The 21,568-nt window shown below is 41.9% G+C and overlaps 1 protein-coding gene and 1 long non-coding RNA gene across 3 annotated transcripts; one reads left to right on the top strand and one right to left on the bottom strand.

Moving 5' to 3' along the window:
* Window positions 1-244: 244 nt before the first annotated feature.
* Window positions 245-17,947, bottom strand: CA5A (carbonic anhydrase 5A). Of its 2 annotated transcripts, none has more exons than XM_031615408.2 (7): window positions 17,549-17,947; window positions 11,371-11,568; window positions 7,420-7,538; window positions 5,863-5,958; window positions 5,645-5,707; window positions 4,929-5,084; window positions 245-3,702 (listed from the first exon to the last, which is right to left on the bottom strand). In XM_031615408.2, the coding sequence occupies exons 1-7, from the start codon at window positions 17,679-17,681 to the stop codon at window positions 3,523-3,525; spliced, it is 945 nt and encodes a 314-aa protein (XP_031471268.2). In that variant the 5' UTR covers window positions 17,682-17,947; the 3' UTR covers window positions 245-3,522. The 2 variants fall into 2 exon arrangements, with proteins under 2 accessions (XP_031471268.2, XP_031471267.2); XM_031615407.2 differs by lacking the exon at window positions 17,549-17,947 and adding an exon at window positions 12,030-12,632.
* LOC149916195 (uncharacterized) lies at window positions 14,677-20,884 on the top strand. Its single transcript, XR_016470694.1, has 3 exons — window positions 14,677-15,470; window positions 19,798-19,951; window positions 20,079-20,884. It is a non-coding gene; the product is annotated as an uncharacterized LOC149916195 (long non-coding RNA).
* The last annotated feature ends 684 nt before the right edge of the window (window positions 20,885-21,568 follow it).

Here is a 21,568-nt window from a genome sequence, read left to right on the forward strand (position 1 = left end):
CAGTATGCTGCTTCTATCCCAATGGAGCAGATAACTGGACATCCATCAGTTCAGCTGCAACACAGAGGTCATTGTCCTTTCATTCCAATTACAATACAGTCCAGCAGAGCCTTTCACAGACTGAAGCATCAAAGGCTGTCTGACATCTGATCATATTCCACTCATAATGAAGTGGGTCGTTCTGAAGGATGAATTATTTTCTTGACAGAGAATCTCCTTTAACTTGGAGAGCTTAACTGCACAATGAAATACAGACACGGGTTGCTGTGCTTTTTTATTGCATGGTTGCACACTAGTTTAACAGCTAGAAAAATACAGTAGCTAGAAGTTCCTTTACATCAAAATGAAAGGTCTGTATGCTACGAGTACAAAAGGCACTTCAATATGTATGTTGTACAAAGGCAATCATTTCAGTAAATTACCATTAGGCACAACATATATTACAATATGCACTTGAGAACTTCTACTCTCACTTCTTTAAGCTGTCCTCAAAATGAGTTCCACTACAACATTTCATTCATAGTGCTGACTGCCACAGGAACATCTCTCAGAACAGTATTAATTAACAGAAGCAATTAGGTTCAAGGACAAACATCTGTTCTGACCCTTCTCTACTGTATTGTCCAAAAGAGCCTAAAGATTCCTATGCAGACACCTTCCAAATACAGTTTAAGTCAGTTGTGCAAAGTCGTTACAGACATTAACTAAATTAGCCAAGAACCCAACAAAATACAACAAAAAAAACTAAAAAAAAAAAAAAACACCCAAAAGACCCACTTTCATTTTCAGCCTGTTAATTTTAACCAGAGCCTGCCCTGCAACTGGAATACTGTCCATTGGAACCAGAGATGCTAAGACACTGACATGGAAATGTAGCAGGCATCTTGAAAGCAGCACAACTCTAACAGCAAATCCCTGCAGAGCTTGTTTTAGCAAAATCCAGTTCATTTTTTCCTCTTCTGACCCTGTTTACACACGTGTGTATATTATATATATAAACTCAGTGCTGAAACTGAAATAGATTTTATGTCAGGATATTTAGAGGCTGTAGAAGATAAAACATGAACACCATGGTAACCCCTAAGAACAAAATGTGTATCTTGTATTTGCACATGCCAGGAAGAGACATTAGTTGGTGAAATAAGCTTGGTGGATCAGAGGTACACAAAACCTTAGAGTAAGCAGGCAACTAAAATACTCTGAGCAATTGCATAAGGCTTTTCTAAAGACCCATTCGCTTATGATAGCAAGAATTTGCTTGCTTTAAAGGACTTTAATAACCACAAGAAGATAGTTCCTAATCAGAGCTTATACAATTCAGAGATACTACATTAACCTGCTTGTAAGGAGGTTAGTTTCCCATTGCTCTTTTCAGCTGTAATTCAAACTGACCCAAATTAAGCCAAGTTGTTCCCTCTGTAATTCTAACAATTTTCCTCCATCAGTAAAGCAAACAATTGGCTTCTCCCTGATCTCACAGAGCCTATTTCAGTTCTTTTTGCCATATCCATTTCCACATTTATAAGGCAGCAGTTCTAATTATGGTTGATGCAGGCTGCCTCTATCTAGCTTAGTTCCACTGAGTCACCTCCATTGTTAGATGCAAAGACAACATTACAATGACTGTATTACAGGATTTTTCCTAATTGCTAATAATGAAAGCAAGTTCAACAATGAACTCAGGTACAAAGTAAAAGAAATCTCTTCCTATTGCCAGACTTGCAAAGTCCCTTTCAAAGTTATTTTCAGAACCTGCCATCCTCTGGCAAAACCATTACAGCCACAACAGAAGTGGCTCAGCAGAGTAGAAACGTAATAAAATCTGGCAAAGTCATGCATGGTATAATTCAACTGAGCTATAAGGACTCAAGACTGAAGATACATACTGCCACTCAGAACATATTATAAAGATGTATATACATCACACAGGGAGCAGAAGCCAATGGAGATTTTCTTAGATCTACTGAGTAGTCACCCTAAAATTAAGCAGCCACATTAGCAGAGAAAGGCACAACTGCTGAAATGTAACAGAAGTCTGAGGTAGAGATATTGAGGAAGCAAAGGCACAAGTTTTAATTGGTTAAGCAAAAATATTCAAAAGCTTTAAAATCATTAGAGTCACGCTGAAAAGTGTTAAAGTGCTTTTAAAGTGAACATTTGGAATGGGAAAGTATTGATTCCAAAGATGTAAATTTGTCACTGACAAGTTGGTCTCCTGGCTTCATTAGTCCTGAATGACACCAGCAACTGCTGACTGCTTAATGGCAGGAGAGGATCAAGAAATGCATCCTCTAAAAATATACATGAAATACAATCAAGATTGGGCAGCCTGGTCTAGTATTAGATATGGAGGTTGGCAGCCCTGCATGCAGCAGGGGGGTTGGAGCTTCGTGATCCTTGAGGTCCCTTCCAACCCAAGCCATTCTATGAAGATTGTTTCGTGAGTACACAACCAGTGTACTATACTCACTATAGTTTGTGCATATGCACACTGTTAAGTACAACACAGCATAAAAAGTCATTCAGAAAGGTGCACTAGAGAAAGTTATGACTAGTAGCATAGTTCAGAGGTAGGCATTGTTTGTGGCAATTGGGCCATAACTTCAGTAAAAGGCTCCACAGCTGGTAACTTAAAACAATTTAGTCTGGTCCACAACTGAGTTCCAACCACCACTGGTCTTTGTTACCATAAGGTGCTATATAGAACAACACGGTCCCAGTAACCATGAGGGTGGGTAACTCTCAAGAATAGAAGTTCAGCTTAAGACAAAACATTGGGAAGATTGCACTGGTGCTCTAGAAGTTGCTGGAAAAAAAAAATAATCAAGTATCTGATTGCTGTGCTTTGCCCACACTCATCCACCATTCTATCAGGTATCAAAACCAAAATTTGTCCACAAATCCCATTCTGCATTTCTGTAAGGTTTTGCAAAGTCTTCTGGTTTGCAGTATAGATAAGGCAGACACTGTGTCATCCATTATAAATGGGTCACACAGGCATTTTTCTCTTTTTCTTCTCATCGTCCTATGCACCATTTGTTGTTGTTTTAAAAAAGAACAAAGCTGAAACAACTCTACGTATGTGACTGCAGAAGGCAGTTCTAGCCTCAAACCTCCAAAGCAGTTCCATAAAGGACCTTAATAGACTTCACTTCTTCACACCTCCTGCTTGTTAACATGTTGGGGGTATTAATTCAAGCAAATCACTGGAGAGTTATGAAGAGACATAGAACAATTCAGAAGACAGAAAGAGCAAAGAGCTTCTGCATTACTTTGCCTTTAACTTTCAGAAGAATTCCTTATTGATCCCTGCTACTAAGTGAGCAATTTAAGAGTTTCTATTAAAAAATACCCAAAATTATAATACACACAGCTCCTCTACTGAAGCTCAACTGACTCTCAGAACTGAAACTAGCTGTCTGTGAAACTGCATGGCATAAACATTGTGCAAAAAGGGAGGAATCATTACAGAGTAAAAGTAAACCCGGTTACTACAATCTGGACTGATGTTACATGGGCCATCTATGGCCTGATCTGCTGAGCATGGTCTGAGTATTGTGCTTCAATATCTAAGAGATGCCTGCTCTGGAAGGATGAGCGGACAGTTCTATTCATTAATGGCTGAAGAGGGCGAAAGTTGTCCACCATCCTCTTCTCTTCTTCACCATCTGAAGTAAAGAGCAGCATCCGAAATGCCTCCAGCTGAGAATGAGAAACAGCCAGTTTAGCTCCTGGAATTCCAAACCCTTCCTGGAGTTCTATTTTCTTATACAGACATTCATATACTGACACTCAAGAAAGAAAGCAATCCCAACCTGCAACCATCTACATGGCTTTTCTCCTCAATGGTTTATAAGTGCAGACTGAAGGATGCAGCCCAGTCCTCACAAAGGGCATAACATTGCTAAGTAATTATGACTTTCTGTGCCATGGAAGAGTGAGTGAAGAACCAAGAAAATGTATAAAAGTTTGAACTGCAAAAAAAGTATGCAACCGTTTTGCCTTGCTTTCTTCCCATTCTGTTCCTTTACATGAACTAAAATATTGTGTACATGCCTATTCTTCACCATTAATATTTGCTTCAGGTTCGGCCTCCCAGATGGTCTAGCTGCATGCAGAAGTTCTATTAAGAATCAGTATTTTGTCTAATTCTGATCTGTTCTCCTGACCATTTTTCAATTCTCCCTGTATTTATTTCATACCAAGGAGTAACATCACACTGTGCAACTAAGTACTGCAATAATAAGCACTAAAAAGTATGAAATAAGTCAGGGCTGGGGTCAGCAGACTGCCAACCACCTGACTGAAACCTTTGTACTTTTAAAAGGAAATTAAAAATAAAAAACCTCAAGGACAATACAGCCAAGTAGTGAGTAGATATGTCTACAAAAGGAGAAAACCCAATGGGGACTCTATCTTCAACCATCAGAACAGCACGTGAAGGACTCAGAGCCACCATCCCTTCTGCCCCCTCAGGGCCTGAGCAGGGGAAAGAACAGCCCTTGCAGGTTCTGCAAGATTTCTGTGCAAGTGAACACACTATCAGGTATATGCACAAAAGGTCAGAGTTCAGAGTGTCACAAGAACTGCCCCTTCTTCTCCCTCCCTCCCTCTCATGGAAAGGAGAGCAGCACGATAAAGAGAGAAAAATTATGCAGTGTTCTAGTAAATAACCTTTAAGTTTTCAGGCTGTGGTTTCCAGCACAAGGCTTTGTTACCAGAGATCAGAATGAAGCTCTATATGGGGAGCTGGAGAAACACCCTTAACTGCTTACTGTTGAGGTCTTCAGCCCTCCAGCACTACCTGAAGTTAAGATCAGAATACCCCAAAACAAATACTGGGTGTGAAGCAGCTGCTTCTGTGCTTCTTTCCCTCCACAGCAGCAGGCAGGCAAATGTGTGGTATTAAATATCAGCAAGAGACTTACCTGATTCTCATCGACCTCTATTGGCTGCTTCTTAATAATCCACGTGACTGATTCAGTAAGTGGGGGAGTGGTCAAAGAGCCTGCATATGTCCAGTAATCAGGGCATGGAGGTAACAGGCAGGAGGGGTCGAAGACATCAAACTCAATAACAGTGTCCTAAAACCCAGAAACAACTCATTTTAAAACTTGCAATTTGAGAGGGGAAAAAAAAGACAATGTTTAAAGAGATCTTAACAGTGAGATTAAATACTGTACATTTCCAAATGTAAAATTGTGCTGTATTAGTAAGAATCTACATGAAGTAGTAATTGTAAATGTCAAACTTGTCCAAGATCATTAAAGTGGGTTTGAGGCAGAAACAGCCATTGAGCAGACACAAAGAGTGAAGGAAGAACAGACTGCAGCAAGTGAGATAGCAGTCATTGTGGAGAAACTCATTTTCTGCACACGTATTTTACCCTCTTTCAAGGGGATACAATCTCCAGAGCATCGTTTCTTTTTCCTCATCATTTAGAAAGCTTGAAGTGTGTACAATCTCCTTCTTTAAATACAGCATTTTATCTGCAGTGTAATCAATAATTTAGTCTATGTGCCAATCAGACCCCTTCCTGACACTTAACATTTATTAGAACTTCACTATGCCCAAAGCATTATTTCTGTTGAATGACTGTTGGCTGTGCTGAATGATAACTGGTGGGATATGTAAAAACACTTACCTTGTGTTTAATTGCTGGCAAGGCATCCACCAACGCCTGCAGCCCTTCATGATGTGCTCCTAGCTATAAAAGATGACCAAGAGAGAATATTAAGCCAACATCCCACCTATCTACCTTATCAGCTTTCAGACAAACAAAAAGCCAGCTAGAGGTATTTTGCACTAAAAGAGCTTTACCAAAATAAAACTAAACCATTAGAACTTGTAATACCAAAGTACCTTTAGAAAGACTCCAATTACAGCCAAGCCATCACCTTCCATCACAGCTTCTTCAAAAGTTGGGTACACCACAGCATTCCAATGTACTAAATGCAGCTGGAACATGAATCAATGAGACATCAACACACACAGCAACGACAGCAAGAAGCTTGGACTTCTCATCTTCATTGCATTTGATTCTTTGCAATTTCAAATGCTGCACTGAACTACCACGGAAGTCAGAGGCCACAAAACCAAAAGCACAGTTGGAAGATGTTATTCTGATAAGGAACATAATCCTGCATGTAACACAAGCTTCCTTAGAGCTTAGAGCCTAATACTTGCATCCTCCTGAAGGGTTTTGTGTATAACAACCAGCCTACCCAGTCTGAGCACTTAGTCCTTGCTGCTAATAAGCATCTCACAGAGCTGACTGACATCATTATGAACACATTAGTAGGAGAGAAGCATTTTCTTGGGGAAAAAAAATAATCACGTTTCAAGTGCTCCATTTCTGGTGTATAATTATGTTTACTGCTATTATACCACCCACCCTGAGCAACTTCATCTGTGTTTTCCCCCCCTTGGCCCCATTCTCCTTATTGACTCACTTGCTGCCTCAGTACTTAACTAATTAGGGGAATTTTGCCATTTTAGTGATTTCATAAGAGTTAAAAACAGAAAATAAAGCAATCACGATAACCATTCCACTTCCACAGAAATAAGAAACATACAAACTTCTTTCTGTTAAAAATTGGAAATAGCTTTGCAACATTAGCCAGGACTGCAGGCTCACATGCCCATGGGAGTTACTGCATACAAGTTGAGTGCTGCCAGATCTTCGAGTCACAGATATGTGCAAAAGAACCAAACAGTCTTCCAGTTTCTCTTTATACATTGAGAAAAAAACAATTTTTGGTACACGTTCAGTTTCTAAGCGTGTAGTAATAACAAACAGGGTGCTTTAGAAGCATTAAGGATTGGGAGATTTGGAGTCCACTAAGCAGCAGCTGAGATGTACTACACCCACTGCACAACCAAGGAAAGAGATCCCACAGCCCACATGAACTCAGTTTACTGCAGCTCAGGAGTGCAGCACTTCTTAAAAACAAACAAACAGAAGTGACTTCATGCATTTTACCTCAGCAGATGCACTGCATCAGCTGGAAGCTGCGAGTTCATTATGCAGGACAACATCTGCTCTATTAAAGAGTCTATTTATGATCCCTTTTCCCCTTTAAAAGGAGGACAGACAAGGGATTTGTGCCACTTCCTCCTGACAGAGTTGGAATAGCAACGATTCTTTGCTGCCTACCATTGGCTTGTCTGGCAGCTTCCTCTGTGGGCATTCAGGGAGAAGAAAATCTCTCTGAAACTTTCAGGCAGGGGCCAGTGCTCACTTCAATCCTGCATCCTCCTTCAGATAGTACAGTCAATATGAACTTACTCATAAACAAGCTGCCTTTTTTTTTTTTTTTTTTTAAAACAAATACAGCACTTTCTAGCAGCTTGACAGTTCACACAGACAGCCCAAGATGCAGCCTCTGTTATCTGCACTGTTCAGGTTTTTCCTCATACCTCTGCTGGGTAGAATCTACTGTCAACTGTGTGTTCTGATCCCCATTCGTTGATGGCTCCCCAGTGGAAGTGGAACTGCTTCAATCTGTACTGGTTTTCTAAGGGACCTCCAACAATGACTAAAAAAAAAACAAACAAAACAAGACATCCACCTTAACAAGCATGGTTTGGAATTGTCCAGACAAGCAGCACAAATTTACCCAAAGAAAAGTCACTTGGATCGAGTATCTTGCTGAAACATCCCCTTATCCCTTGGTTACCTCTACATACCGCATTGTTAGGATAAAACTGTCCTCACACATCACTGCTTTTCCCCTGCAGTCCGAAATAACCTTTGTCAAATCAAAGCTAAGTTGAATAGTGTCTTCACGCAACTCCTTTCTGCCCTACAAGGCACACAAAAGCAGACTGCCTGTGGGAAACTCTCTGCTTCTGGGAGATACAAAGTAAAGGTGAACATTCAGCCTGCTGTCCTGATCTCAGAAAGCCAACCTCCATTTGCTAAATACATCAATGAAAACTTGAGGCTTGGATTTCTGTGTATGCTGGTTTTCATTCACTTCAACCTAAATGAACCAGGAATATCTTGCAATGCTTTTCTACTTGGTATTACATCAGGGCAGCTTAAAGTTATAGACTGTAATTACTTCCAGGGGGGCTAATAACAAATGCATTGCTGTAGAGACCACTCTGCCCATTTTCTACTTAACTGTACAGCATGCTTCAATTTTACAGCAAGCCACCATATAAACTGCAAAATCCAACACTACTTCTGGAAAGAAGTTAATCAGTTTAATGCTAAGCAGAAATGAGAGAGATTGAAAGCTTATCAAAAGTTTTTTAGTTCTAACTAACAGCTCTTTCATTACAAGCAGAGATGAGATAAAACAAACAATGCATACTGACATTAAATTTAATTTCACCCACAGCTGCTGAGCAATTAGGATGAATACAAAACTGGCCATCATTAAGAAAATCATGATGAAATACAATAAGTTTCAGGGATGGGGTGAAGGCAAGGCCTGCACTGCCAATGCAGTACTTCTGTACTCATTCCTGACCACACAAAAATACGAAGCCACAACTAATTACAATGTGAATAATCACTCTTGATTGAATGTTTGCTCACAAGTTAGGAACAAGCACACATGTAGAAAACCAGCAGACAGAAGAAAGTGGCAAGAAAGAAACAGAGCCTTACAACCCCTCCTTTATAAGCAGTTTCATGTTCTATCTCCTCTGAATTTACCAGTTTTGATAATCACAAAGTAAACTGTAAGTTACAAGAGACTAACAGCAAAGGGAAGAATCATATCAGCCATCTCATTTGTTTGCAGTGGATGGCATTCATGCATGCAGACAGAACCACGTTCTGTACCTACCTTCCCCATATCCTCTTCTTCATCCTCCTCCGCTCAAAAGCCAACACCCCACTGCAGCACTACCTTCATCTTTTGCCAAAGCCTTTTTTTGCCTCATTTCAGGAGCTGGGCTTTTTTTGCCTATCCTGGATGCACACCTAGAAATTCCATTTCAATTTTTGTGTTGTCTTCTAGATTTATTTATTCAAAACCTTCCTTCTCTGGACTACAATCACTGTTAGACATAAGCTTGCAGAAAGAAGACAAATGAGAAACAACAACAGTAAAGAGAAAGTCAGGTGAGAGATACAGGCACTTGGAAATCAGACCATGCATACAACACCACCCCATGAATGTTGTTTGTCAATCATTACGGAGTTCCATCACTGAATGCTACCCTCCAATAGCCACCATCACTTTTAACTGACTTTAATTCAAGGAAGATGATGAAGATGAAAAGGCAGTCATCTGGAGAAAGGCAGTAAGAAAGCTCACAAAGATTTACCTCAAGCTTTCAATCTCGGAAATGAAACAGAAGAGATCTTTGAGAGCTGTGATGCTCTGTGAATGCTCAGCCTCAGAAAGGCCAGCACCCCTTTAATTGACTGTTTCCATCTCATGCATGCCTCTACGTAAATGAAAGAAATAAAAGCAAAACACCACTAAAATCAGTGGGCTAAAATCACCAATGAGCTTGTTAGAGGGTCTCCATCATAAGCTCTCTTCTCATTAATGAGATTGCAGTCTGTACTGTAAAAACAGGTGGTTTATTTATCATATAGCAAAGCCTTGAAATGAACAAGGGCAAGACCATTTCCTGGGTGAACAGCTCTAAAGAATAAAAGCAAACAAACCTACAGGCCCTGAAACAAACAAGGGCAAGAATGTTTCCTAGGTGAACAGCTGTAAACAGTAAAAAACAACCAAACCACCCACATTGTTTATCAGCCTCCTTCCAGATATCAAGCAAAAATGCTTCATTCCCAGGAATGCTGTGAAATCCTTTAAAAAGTTCCAGAATTTCTCATAGCAAGCAGTCACCTCAAGGATTAATGCCTCGAATCCAGCAGGTCCAGATTTGCCCAGGGTCCCTCTGTGTCCCCCTCTAAAACAAGCTGAATAACTGACATGAATCACATGTTTCTCAGCATCCCTGACCAACCACCACCAGCTCACCTACCCTGATGGAATATCCTTTTTAAATAACAATATACTTCAGTAAACTGAATTTTCAGAAGGAACGATCAACAGGAAGTCTGTAATTTGGTAGCAATCTCTTGATTTTAAATCACTTAACTCTACTGAGCATATAAGAAAAAAAAAATTAGCTGCTCAGGTCTGAGTGTTCCTTCCTAACAAATTACTGGAATGCTTAATTGGATTCTTCATGCAGCCTCCTGCTTATATTAAAACAAAAGGAACACAAGCACCTGCTCCATATGGTAGCAGCTCAGTATAATTTAATTCCTTAAAAGCATATTGAGATAAGTTTGTGTAACACTATAACGCAATGGGAAGCACAGCAATAATAGCAAGGTAGCAAAGTCCTAGGCTGCAACAGGTGAGGATAAACCCAAATGCAACAGCCACAAACACAGAAACAAAGAAAAGAAGCTGCTTACCCTTGGGAGGCCCCAGGTACACAGAGATCTCTAGAGAGATACCCTCACCTCCACTGCCAACCCTTAAATGAGGGTTGGGAAGGGGTGGATCCTGGCTCCTGCCCTTCCATCACTCAGGCACACTGCACACACCTGAGCTCCCCTGGGCTGGCCCTGCCTTCCCAGCAGGTGTTCAATCACTGCTTCAAGCTGTGACTTAGCATTTCCACTAGGGTATGTATGCTTTCCAACTGAAAGTAGTTTTGCCACTGATTACTCCAAATGCATTAAATATATGTTTACATTGCAAAAGAGAAGCAGTAGATTATTAAAGTTTAATGACAAAACCTTATTTAAAAGTAATTAGATACATCCACATATGACTGAAGATTGACCCACACGAGCAAAGCTGTACTATTACAAGACCTTATGAAAAGGCAGGGCATTAAGGCTTTGGCAGCAAAAATAAGTCTCACCCTACAACAACGAAGATGCGTACGATGGTCACGTTAATGGTAGAAGGGGTAACAGTGAGTCCCAGATATAACTTCTGTAACTACAATTCCCACCACTGAAAATCAGTGTTCAGATGAAGCATTTACCATGTACTCCTTTTCAACGTTTACACTGTTATTCAACACGAGCCTTTCACAGCATACAAAGTAGATCTTTCATAGAATCCTAGAATGGCCTGGGTTGAAAAGGACCTCAAAGATCATTGAGTTCCAGCCCCCTGCTGTGTGCAGGTCGCCAACCAGCAGCCCAGGCTGCCCAGAGCCACATCCAGCCTGGCCTTGAATGCCTGCAGGGATGGGGCATCCACAGCCTCCTTGGGCAGCCTGTTCCAGTGCCTCACCACCCTCTGGCTGAAAAACTTCCTCCTCATATCCAACCTAAACTCCCCTGTCTCAGTTTAAAACCATTCCCTTGTCCTGTCACCATCCACCCTCGCAAACACCTTTGCTGTTTACTTTCCCAGCTTCGCTTACTCGATTTATCAGCAGAATCATCAAACTCCACCAGGAACGAATACCCGTTGTTCCAGATGTGAAGACACGTTGTTGGGTCATAGCTGATCTGCAGAGGCTTCAGGACCGGGTCGTAGACGCTGTCTCTCCACTGGATGTTGATCGGAGACTGCCGGCTGCCCCCGGGAATTGTAAGCGGGCTCTGCCAAAGCGGATGCACTGGAAGGCAACGGAGAGGAGTTTGGCTCCGATGCACAATTACAGAACTAATTACAGACTAACGACTTTAGAACTTTACGACGACGACTGGTGAATTGAAATATTGGATAACTTCAGTCAGCAGGTGCGCAGGGAAGTAAAATTGTCCGTCGCGATAATAAACCAAAACAAGACGGCACGCAAAGAATTCCACTTGTATGAGTCAGAGCTGCCTGACTCACGGCTGCGGGGAAGCTCCTCCGCACTTCATCAAAGAAACCGCCCCTCCTGACCGTCAGAAAATCGTTTTCTAAATGGATTTTAAGGTAGCTCCGCTTTGTAGCCTTGCCAGCACCTCCGCACAGCCCTGCCCGATACCAGCAGCCGCAGGCTGAGCCCCCCCCCCGGGCAGGAGCTCTGTGTAGAAGTGCCTCCCCTCGCTACAAAAACCTCCAAACCCACCGCCCCGCAGCGGCACTCACGGGCGTTCCGCAGGCGGTACGAGCAGCAGGCGCCCAGGCTGCACCGCCGCTTTCCCCGCCATGAGGCCGCGGCCCGGCGCAGCAGCAGCAGCGGGAGCATCGCACAGCGCCCCGCCGCTCCCCACAGCGCCCCGCCCGCCGCCATGGCGCTCCGAGGGGCGGGAGAGCTGAGGGCGGTGCTGCGCTCCCAGCCGCCTCTCCGCGTGAAGGGACGTCTCCCTCCGAGTGTTTCTTGTCCGTTTCGGGCTGATTCACGCTTGGTATCACCTCAGATACCCAGCTCCCGTTTACATCGTTGCACCCACAATGTCTCATCACAGAATCACAGAAGGGACCTCAAGGATCACGAATCTCCAGTCATGGCTTGAAGGCTCCTGAGCTGAGATGTGCAGAGCTTCCACTGACTGCACAGCCACGGGATGGGTCAGCATGGGATCGCATATGGATGTCAGGATTTATTACACCCGAATCTCCTTTTACTTCCCCTCCCCTCAATATGCCTTCCTTTAAGTGCAGTCATTTATTTTGGTGCTGGGATTCAATTGTAAATGCAGTGAATGCTTGCCTTGAGTTCTTGCTTTTTGGAAGGGTAAGATAATGGCAGGACAGGGGGAAATGGTTTCAGGTTGAAGGAGGGAAGGTTCAGGTTGCATATTAGGGAGAAGTTCTTTGCTATGAGAGCAGTGAGGTGCTGGAACAGCTGCCCAGAGAGGCTGTGGATGCCCCGTCCATCCCTGGAGGTGTTCAGGGCCAGGTTGGATGGGGCCCTGGGCAGCCTGGGCTGCTATGAAATATGGAGGTTGGCAGCCCTGCATGCCCACTTCTAAGTGAAAAATAAGCCTCCCAACTCCACTGAGTCGTCTTTACACTGAGAAGCATGAAGATGACCAAACTTTGTCAAAGCCTTTTAGGGATTTGATCCTGCAAGGATCTCTAAAAGCCTATTATAGAGCTACTAAACTGAATAGAGTGAGTCAGTTCTTGAGGGCTGAACCACAACCAGAGAGAAATTCTTACAGCGTAGGCTTGTGGAAACAACTGGCTGTTCAGCTGCAAAGCTGCAGGGAAATGACTTTGCCCCACAACACTTTCGTTTCCCTTCTGAATCATTCACAGAACGCGCATCCATCTTACATGCACATGCTATTTCTTACTGAACATGCATTTTGATAAAGCTTTTGAGCCTTTCATTACAAAAAACCCTTTTCCATCTCAAGGTGCTGCTTTGCTTTGCTTTGGAAACTGCAGAAAAACACAAGAACTAGCTGCAAAAAGAAACATAAGCCCTAAACTTTGCTCCCAGCATTCAGAAGAATGGCCCAAATCATTCCTTTCTGGACCATCTGAGAAACAGAACTTCTCCATGCTCATATCTCCAGACAGCTCTCATGCAGCAACCTGGAGAGAATGACAGCCATGAGAACTGCAATAGCTTGGTTCCTATGTTTTTTGATATTATGACCTTTCTGGACCCTTTAGAGGGTCTCAGTTACACCCTCTGCTGTTCCTGAACTGACTGTGCTTTCTGACTAAGAACTTGCCTAGGAACCTGGCAACTGGCCTATGGGGTAACTGAAAGAGATACAGAACCAACGTGGGAAGCAAATAAAAACCTTACTTAACAGACCAGTTTTCAAATGGTCCAATTAAGAGAGACTGTGAGAATTAAGTTACCGTGCAGTCTGCACACTGACCTCATGATCGCTGAGGATGGGTCCAGTTTATTATTTTTTCCTTTGTTATGGGCAGATCCATGGTACTGTCAGAACAGTTATGGTAAATGCTGTAATAGAACAGCGATGACATCTTGCAAGTTACCCATGGAGAAAGACCCATTAGAAATAATTTGTATTTTGTTTTCTTTAGAATTTTCCAGACAGACACAGCGGTGCTTCATTTAGTTTCATAGCGTTTGGAGGCACTGCTCTTTTTTCCCAATTGAGGTGGATAGAAGGGCACCTTCAAGCTGTTCTCTGTAATTCATTGCAGCTATGGATTCAGCTTCAACAGATCCATTTGGACTAATTGTTAGAAAGTTCAATTAGCGCTGATGTATCATTAGGAGATTCAGGGTGCGAGTAAAGATCCGAACTCAAATACAGGTTGCTTATACTAATGTGTTGTTTGTTATTTATAACAATTTCCAAGAAAACATCATGAAAGCAACAGTTGTGTGGTAAAAAATAATCCAGAATCAGTTCAGTTAAAAGAAAGGGTTCACTGTCAGTTTGCACTAATGTAAGCTTGATTTAAAGAGACAAAACTTTTTTCATGGTTTGCCAAATGTAGAATAGCTTACAGTTCCCTGAAATCCCCTTAATCATGGAATCATAGAATGGCTTGGGTTGGAAGGGACCTCGAGGATCATGAAGCTCCAACCCTCCCTGCATGCAGGGCTGCCAACCTCCACATTTCATAGCAGCCCAGGCTGCCCAGGGCCCCATCCAGCCTGGCCTTGAACACCTCCAGGGACGGACGGGGCATCCACAGCCTCTCTGGGCAGCTGTTCCAGCACCCCACCACTCTCTCTGTAAAGAACTTCCCCCTGACATCCAACCTAAATCTTTCTTCCTTCAACTTCAAACCATTTCCCCTTGTCCTGCTATCTACCCTTTCAAAGAGTTCAAGTATTAAGTATTCTGGGGGATGAGGGGCTACAAGTTGCCATATAAGGGATAGAAAATCAGAAGAAAGTAGACAAAAATTAGTTTGGAAGGTTGTCAAATAAAAATGAGGAATCACAGAATCATAGAATTGCTCAGGTTGGAAAAAACCTTCAAGATCATCACGTCCAACCGCAAGTAAGTGTCAGCTTCAGTGGGCTTTATTATTTATGGTTTTAAACTTCAAAAATTAAAATAAAAGTCCTGTTGAACAAAGCCCTTTGTTTTCATAGGACCTTTTGAACAAGCTTCACCCTGCTCTGAAGTAAAACAAGGAGGACAGGGCTGTGGGAGCAGATAGGAAACCGCACCCATTTGAAAGAAATGTGTTTTTTTTTTCTTACATTGTGCTTTCCATAGCAACACATTCGGAATTAGAAAAATAAACATATAAACTTTAAAGGACTGTGGCTCTGCTTCAGCCACTTGGATTGAATGTTAGAGAGGAAAGCCAAGATAGGTTGATTTCTTTGAGGTTTTTAGTATGAATCAAGATTTTGGATGATAACGGCGCTGGTTGGCTATGGTCCATCGTGACAAGGTGTTGAAAGTTCTGCTGAATTGATGTCAGAGTTGGACTGTGATGTAGGCCAGTTTATTGATAAACAGCCCAATGCTTTTTATCAAACGGATGCAACTGACAGAGTACTCTTAAGCTCAACAGGAAAGCAGCAGCAGATTGTGAAACGCTGAGCTTTTTTCTCTGCTTCCAGAATGTTTGGCAGAGATAGGAGCCTGGATGAGAAGGCAATGGCTGAGGCTAAGTCCAGATAAGAAGGTAATTTCAGTTGGCAAGGTAAAGTAAATAGGGGCTTTATCTTTCCTGTATAAAAACATTTGCTAAAATTATGCACACTGGTTTAGCAATGCTGTATGGGGAGGACTTAATCTGTCTCATGGACAGTTTGTGTACAGTTACTGCAGTAGTGTGTGCTGTCCTGGAGATGGCACACCTGGATCGTGTGTCATTGCTGTATTTGAACAATCATTTCAAATAGAACTTTTTACCTTCTCAAAGAGTAAGAAAGAAAAACGTCCTTCAGTTTTGTTGTTGTTGTTGTTGTTGTTTTGGCAGTAATTATTAGGATGAAGCAAATCCTTTATTGCATGAGAAAGTGCCTGGAACCCTTTAGTTGTATGTATGGTTGGAAGATACACAGAGATTACTACAGGCAGCCACTACAGTACTTCATGTCACTAGATATTCTGACACATGTCCTGTGGTCCTCAGAATTCTTTCTACATTGCTTCCTCAGTGAAATGCAGGAATTCTGTTTGTAATTTTGGGAGGTCACAATGGGAATCCAGAAGAAGGCACTGGGAAGCATCAGTCTTTGAATGGTTGAATCTGTGTTATCATAGCTAAAGTCTGAGCATCACCACCTAGCTTGGCAAGAGATTGCTTCTGTGAATGGGAATGCTACCAAGGGAAAAGTAAAAGATGAACTTCAGGATAACAGTGAAATGGGAAAGATCAACTTTACATTGAAGACAGTACTAAATAGTCTAGTGTTTGCCAAGCTTCAAAATATGGGCCATTGCTTTGATCAAGTCCTTGTAGCTGATCTGGCTGCTTGTGCTATTATCTGTACATAGCAGAGTTTAATTGAATGTGCATTTTGCTTTCAATGCATGTTATGTATGTGGTCTAGCCACCAGATGGAGAAACACACAGGCTGGCTTTCTCAGAGCTAATGTCTATTCCCTGGCAGCCAAAACCAACCATTCCAAAGATGGTATTTTTCTGAATCAGTTTGTTTTGGCATTTCCTGCATGGATGTCATGGAATAGAGAAAGATTTCAGTAATAAATAGCATCTGTCTTAAACTGAAGAGGAACGTGAGCAAAGCCAGATAGTATCTGCAGTTAGTTTAATAGCAGAGTGGCCTTGGGATGAAACAGCCTCATATGATCTCTTCCAAGAATGTCTGTTAACATGAAGTGAGTCCTGGTTTCTCAGTGCAGCTTCCAATGGACAAGTGCCCACAGGAAAAAACATGGCATCATCTAGCTCCCTGTTGGGTTCCTATGGACCGTGGATAACCCCCAAACAATTCACACATCTCAGATCTCAGCCTTTGTGTGCTTTGCCTTCTGACTCCACCAAACAATTCCAAGTCATTAAAAAAAATAGATGAGAATCACATCGTGGTTTTCAAGGAGAGATACAACTGGAGAAAAATTAATAAGCTAAATACGTTTACAGACAAAAAAAATACTGGAAACAAAGGGATTTGGTAGATGTAAAAAGTTATTCTTTACTATTGTTCCGATTACATTCACTTGAGCAAGCAGGCAATCTCTGCCTGGCCTCAATACAACTCCGACTTAGATAAGTTTATCATCATTTTAAACAACTAAATCTTTGGCATTGTCAGTTATGTTTATATTGCACCCAAGGAAGTCATTCATTATAGATCTGCTATACGCAGGCTTTGTGGTTAGTATTTCTACTAGGCCTCATTTTCAACATCTAACATTGCAGTGTCTATTAAATTCAAAGCCATTTTGAATCCTTTGTGTAAATCCAGATTTTATTGTAACTAGTTAAAGCCTTGCGTGGCAAAGTTAATTATTGTGAAGTCTGTATCTTCATTTTAGTTACAAGTTAAAATCACAAACAACCCACTAACACTGCTAGAGCAGAATTCAGCACATGGAAAGCAATCAGGCAGTTTGGCAAAGTATTTCTGTATTAGTATCACTCCTATTTGCTTCTTTCCTTAACCTTTCAATGACATTCTAAAAAATTAGCTTTTTTTGATAGCCAGCAAATAAGAGCATCAGCTACGTCTGCAGTCTTTGCACCACCACATGCAGGCATGCAGCACTGTTTTAATGACATGAAATACTTACATGCATCGTTCCTGTTTTTGGGAGTGCAATTGGCCAAGCTGCAGCTTCGTGCTGGCACTGAAGGCGAACTCCAGACAGTTTTCAACTGCTTGAATAAACGTCCCAGGCTATTTGTCTTTATGCTATTCATCATTATCTCCTTAGCACTCAAAATCTTCTGTTGGTCACACAGCCCGAGGAACTTTCCAGAATCTACCAACCTATCAATGTGAAAAGAGAAAAAAAAAATGCTCTGGGCATAACAGCTTCAAGGAATCTCCAGACCTATTATAAAAAAGAAGATTGAGAGCACCCTTTCTTGGCTGGAGAGAGCACTAACCAAATAGTTAATTTTCAACTTGTCCCTCTTCTGGCTTTTCTCATTGGCTCTAATTTCATTGTAGGCAGGGCTAGTTGATGATTATTTGTGTGCTTTTCAAGCTTTCTCTCATGTGGCTCCAAGAACACTGAGGGGTTACAGAAACCACTCTTTCATATGCAAGAAGAGGTTTCTTATCATTTCTTCACGTGTGCATTCTTTGAATAGTGATAGCTAACCATTGTTGTTATTGACAGTTGTGATTCTGAGGAGTGATGACTGCCCAAGCTGAGGAATTCACAGAACTTTGCAGATAGATGAGGTTTGCTCAGAGCAGGAGATGGAGCAGATTCCTGCAGAAAAAGATTTCAACTCTGAGCACATAATACAGTATTGTGGCAGCCCCAAGGTGGAGAATTTGTTCTTCTGAACTGTAAGGGGCCTCATAAGACAGATCATTTCATGTAGACATAGGACTAAGAACAGACCTATGGAACATCACTCAAACATCACTTTAGTCAAGCTGAACCACTTTTCCAGTGGGGACAACAGGGATCTCAGGGATGTTTCTTAGGGATGAAAGCATGAGGAGAGCTACTCCTTTATTTCTACATGCAATTGCAACACCTTTTGTTTCCTGATACGAGAGATCTATGTATCATGACCTCCCTTTTGCTTTCTTTGGGATGTGTCTGCCATTGTATTGCTCTTGCTAGCACAGCTGCAACCCCTTGCAAGCAGCTTCTCAGTTAGAGTTGGATTTTCCCATTCAAACCAAGCAACTCATTCTCCAAAGGCTTTTCACAGCATTGCAGGCTATTACCAGCTCCGTGGTGATCAGATGGAAAGACATCTGAAGTGGGTGCCTAGGCATGTCAGGGGACAAGAGGCAGCTCTCACCAAGGGCAGAGGAGTGGGAGCCCAGCACCATTGAGATCCTCACCAGCAGGGTTCCATCCTGCAGACACTGAGCAGAGCTGGCACTGAAGGTCCACTACAAGCTCAAAACACAACAAGCAGAACACCAGGTCCAAGGTCCAAGCACGGAGCTTGGTCAGGAATAAAAAGAGACAGGGCCAAAGCCAAGCAACAACATGGGTCCAAAGTTCTTCTTATTGACAGGGCTAAAGGCAAACCTAAAAATAAGCACCCTGAAAACAAAGCTCAAAGAGCTCAATGTTGAGCTTAAATGGGCTCCTAGGCCATGGGAGGAGCATGGTGGAAGCTCCAGGTGAACTTCCTTAAGGTGATCAGGACTTGATATTGGCCTCAGAGTCCTGACAACATGTAGTTCTTGTCACTACTTGTGGCATTTTATATTAGAAACAAATTTATTTGGTGTTATTTTCATTAAGCACGTGTATATCTGTCATCTTTTACTGCAGCGTGTAAGCGCAAGGCTTGGGCAATCCTCTTTAGTATCCTAAAGCAGCAGGCTTATCTGTGCCATTTATTCATCCAAAATCAGCTATTTAGGAGGGTTTTTCTTAATGCTTGTCGTTTATTACCTCAGCTGCCTGCTTTGAAGTGTCAGCAAGTCATTGTCAGCCAGGGGTTCTGCCAACAGAAAAACTTCCAAATCAGGCTTCTATTTTTGTTCTTAATTATGGATAATCACATAAGTGGAGTACGACTGGATACAAGAAAAGCGTGGTTACTTAGTCTTCCCAGAAACTGGAAAAGTAAAAATCTAGGGATTTCTTGCTATCGCTGACTTCAGCTCTAAGTGCCTCCATACTGGACAGAGAGGATCGATCCCTGTTTTCTTTCTGATGTTTCCTAGAGGGTTGCCAATATTACATCCTGCACACGTTTAATTCTGTGCAACCTTATCAACATTTTAATTCCATTGAAAAACTATTCAAATCATTCTGAATCAACATTCCTTTTTTTTTTTCCCCCCCCCAAAAGATAAGCTTCCCATGTGCTGTCTGAACTTTCTTATTTACAGCAACTTCTGTGAAGTCCCATGCTCAATTCGCAGCTAGCAGGGAGCAAAAACGTGTTGCTTTTAGGACCATAAATATGAAGGCTAAACCAGTGGGGAGAAATGTGGTGCTTCTGGCTGAAGTGCAGAACCTGAACAGGACAGAGCATAATCAGAGGTGAGTATGTGAATGTTGTGAAGGAAAACACGCATAGGATGTTCTGCTAGAGTTTCAGTCTTTCCATTCTTGTTTTTTTGCACTGCCCAAAGGAGAAATATTAAAATATATTTATCTTTACATCCAGCATGCTGTCTCTGCACCATTTGGAATTCAGACTTCAGGGAAGATAAAGGAAACAAAACCTTCATTTCCCACTCTGCTATTTCACCTTCATGAGCTCTGTTTCTCCTGGCATTATGCTTGCAAAGGTGTTCCTGTGTTACGTTGTTTTAATTATAACACTGGCAAGCCAAGCCCAACAATTCAGAGAAAAGATAGTCTTACAATTTTACTATAGCTAGGAAGGTATAATTAAAGCAATCACATAATTAACATTTTCCTCAGCTAGTTCTTGTATTATAACAGCTGACAGTATAGAACAAATGGAAGCTACCTAGACTGGCACTGCTGCTGAGGTGTCTGTGCAAAACCTCAACAGACACCTAAAAATATCACCTAGGCAGCGTTCACACAGCAGCAGACCATTACTCTGTTGGCTTTAACACTCATTTCTCTGTGGATTGGCACACATTTCTTGTGGCTCACACATTACTTCAGCCCACAGAAAGCTCTTCTTCCACATCCAGAATTGGCTGTAATTCTGTTAATGTGGCTGATCTTTCCAGCCCACTGTAACAACCTCCAGTTTTTCTTGCATCGTGGGACTCCAGATTGGCAGAGTATTCCAGGTGTATCCTGACAGGTGCTGGGTGGGAGGGAATAGTCACATAATTTGTTTTACCTCTCACAGCTGAAAAAGTGGGGTTACGTTGCAAAGACTTTAACACAAATTCAGGTCCAGGAATAGGAGGTGGACACATTTGGCTTAGAATAATAACATTAATGGTACATCGATGCTATGAAACATTTTCTGCCTGGAGATCTGAAAGAACTGAGGACTACAGAGTAAACAAACAGGATTCTCAGGTAACCTTCAGTCTAATGGAAAGGATAGAAATCCTCTAATAACGTTCTGTATGACGAGCTTGCCTTTAAGATTTTGATAATGCCAGTGGAGTAAAAAAAGACTGGTGATGATAATGTACCCAACCAAATAAACACGGGCTGTAGCAAAGCTGAGCAAAGCTAGCAAACTAGCAAATACTGGGCAAAGCTATCAGCTGTGTAACAGGTAAAAGGGCAGCAGGCGCAGCTGGGAAGGTCACTGAAGGGCAAAGTTCTGATAGAGCTTTTTAGAAATACATATTTCTAAGAAAGGGAATAGATTCCTATTATTTTTTCCATGATGCATACATGGAAATAGAGCAGTATGTACATAAGTCAGAGAGCACAGAGATCAAGCCTTTCCCTTCTCACCTAATTTCTCTGCTTAGCACAGATGTCCTTACGAGACCGTGAACTGTGGCCAAACATGCAACACTTTTTCTCTCTGCTTTGGGCATTCAAGGTCTTTTCTTCATTCCTCATTCACGAAAATTGGGAATATATTCAGCAAATGAAACGTGGTGTACTTAGAACAGAAGCAAGATCAGAATCAAAACAGGAAAAGTCAGTGTCTTGCCCAAAGTCACAGAGCTAGCTGATGTAGGTTCAGGAGCCTCCAAATCCCAACCT

This window comes from Phasianus colchicus, chromosome 13 (genome assembly GCF_987193195.1).
Source record: "Phasianus colchicus chromosome 13, bPhaCol1.hap1.1, whole genome shotgun sequence".
NCBI lineage: Eukaryota > Metazoa > Chordata > Aves > Galliformes > Phasianidae > Phasianus > Phasianus colchicus.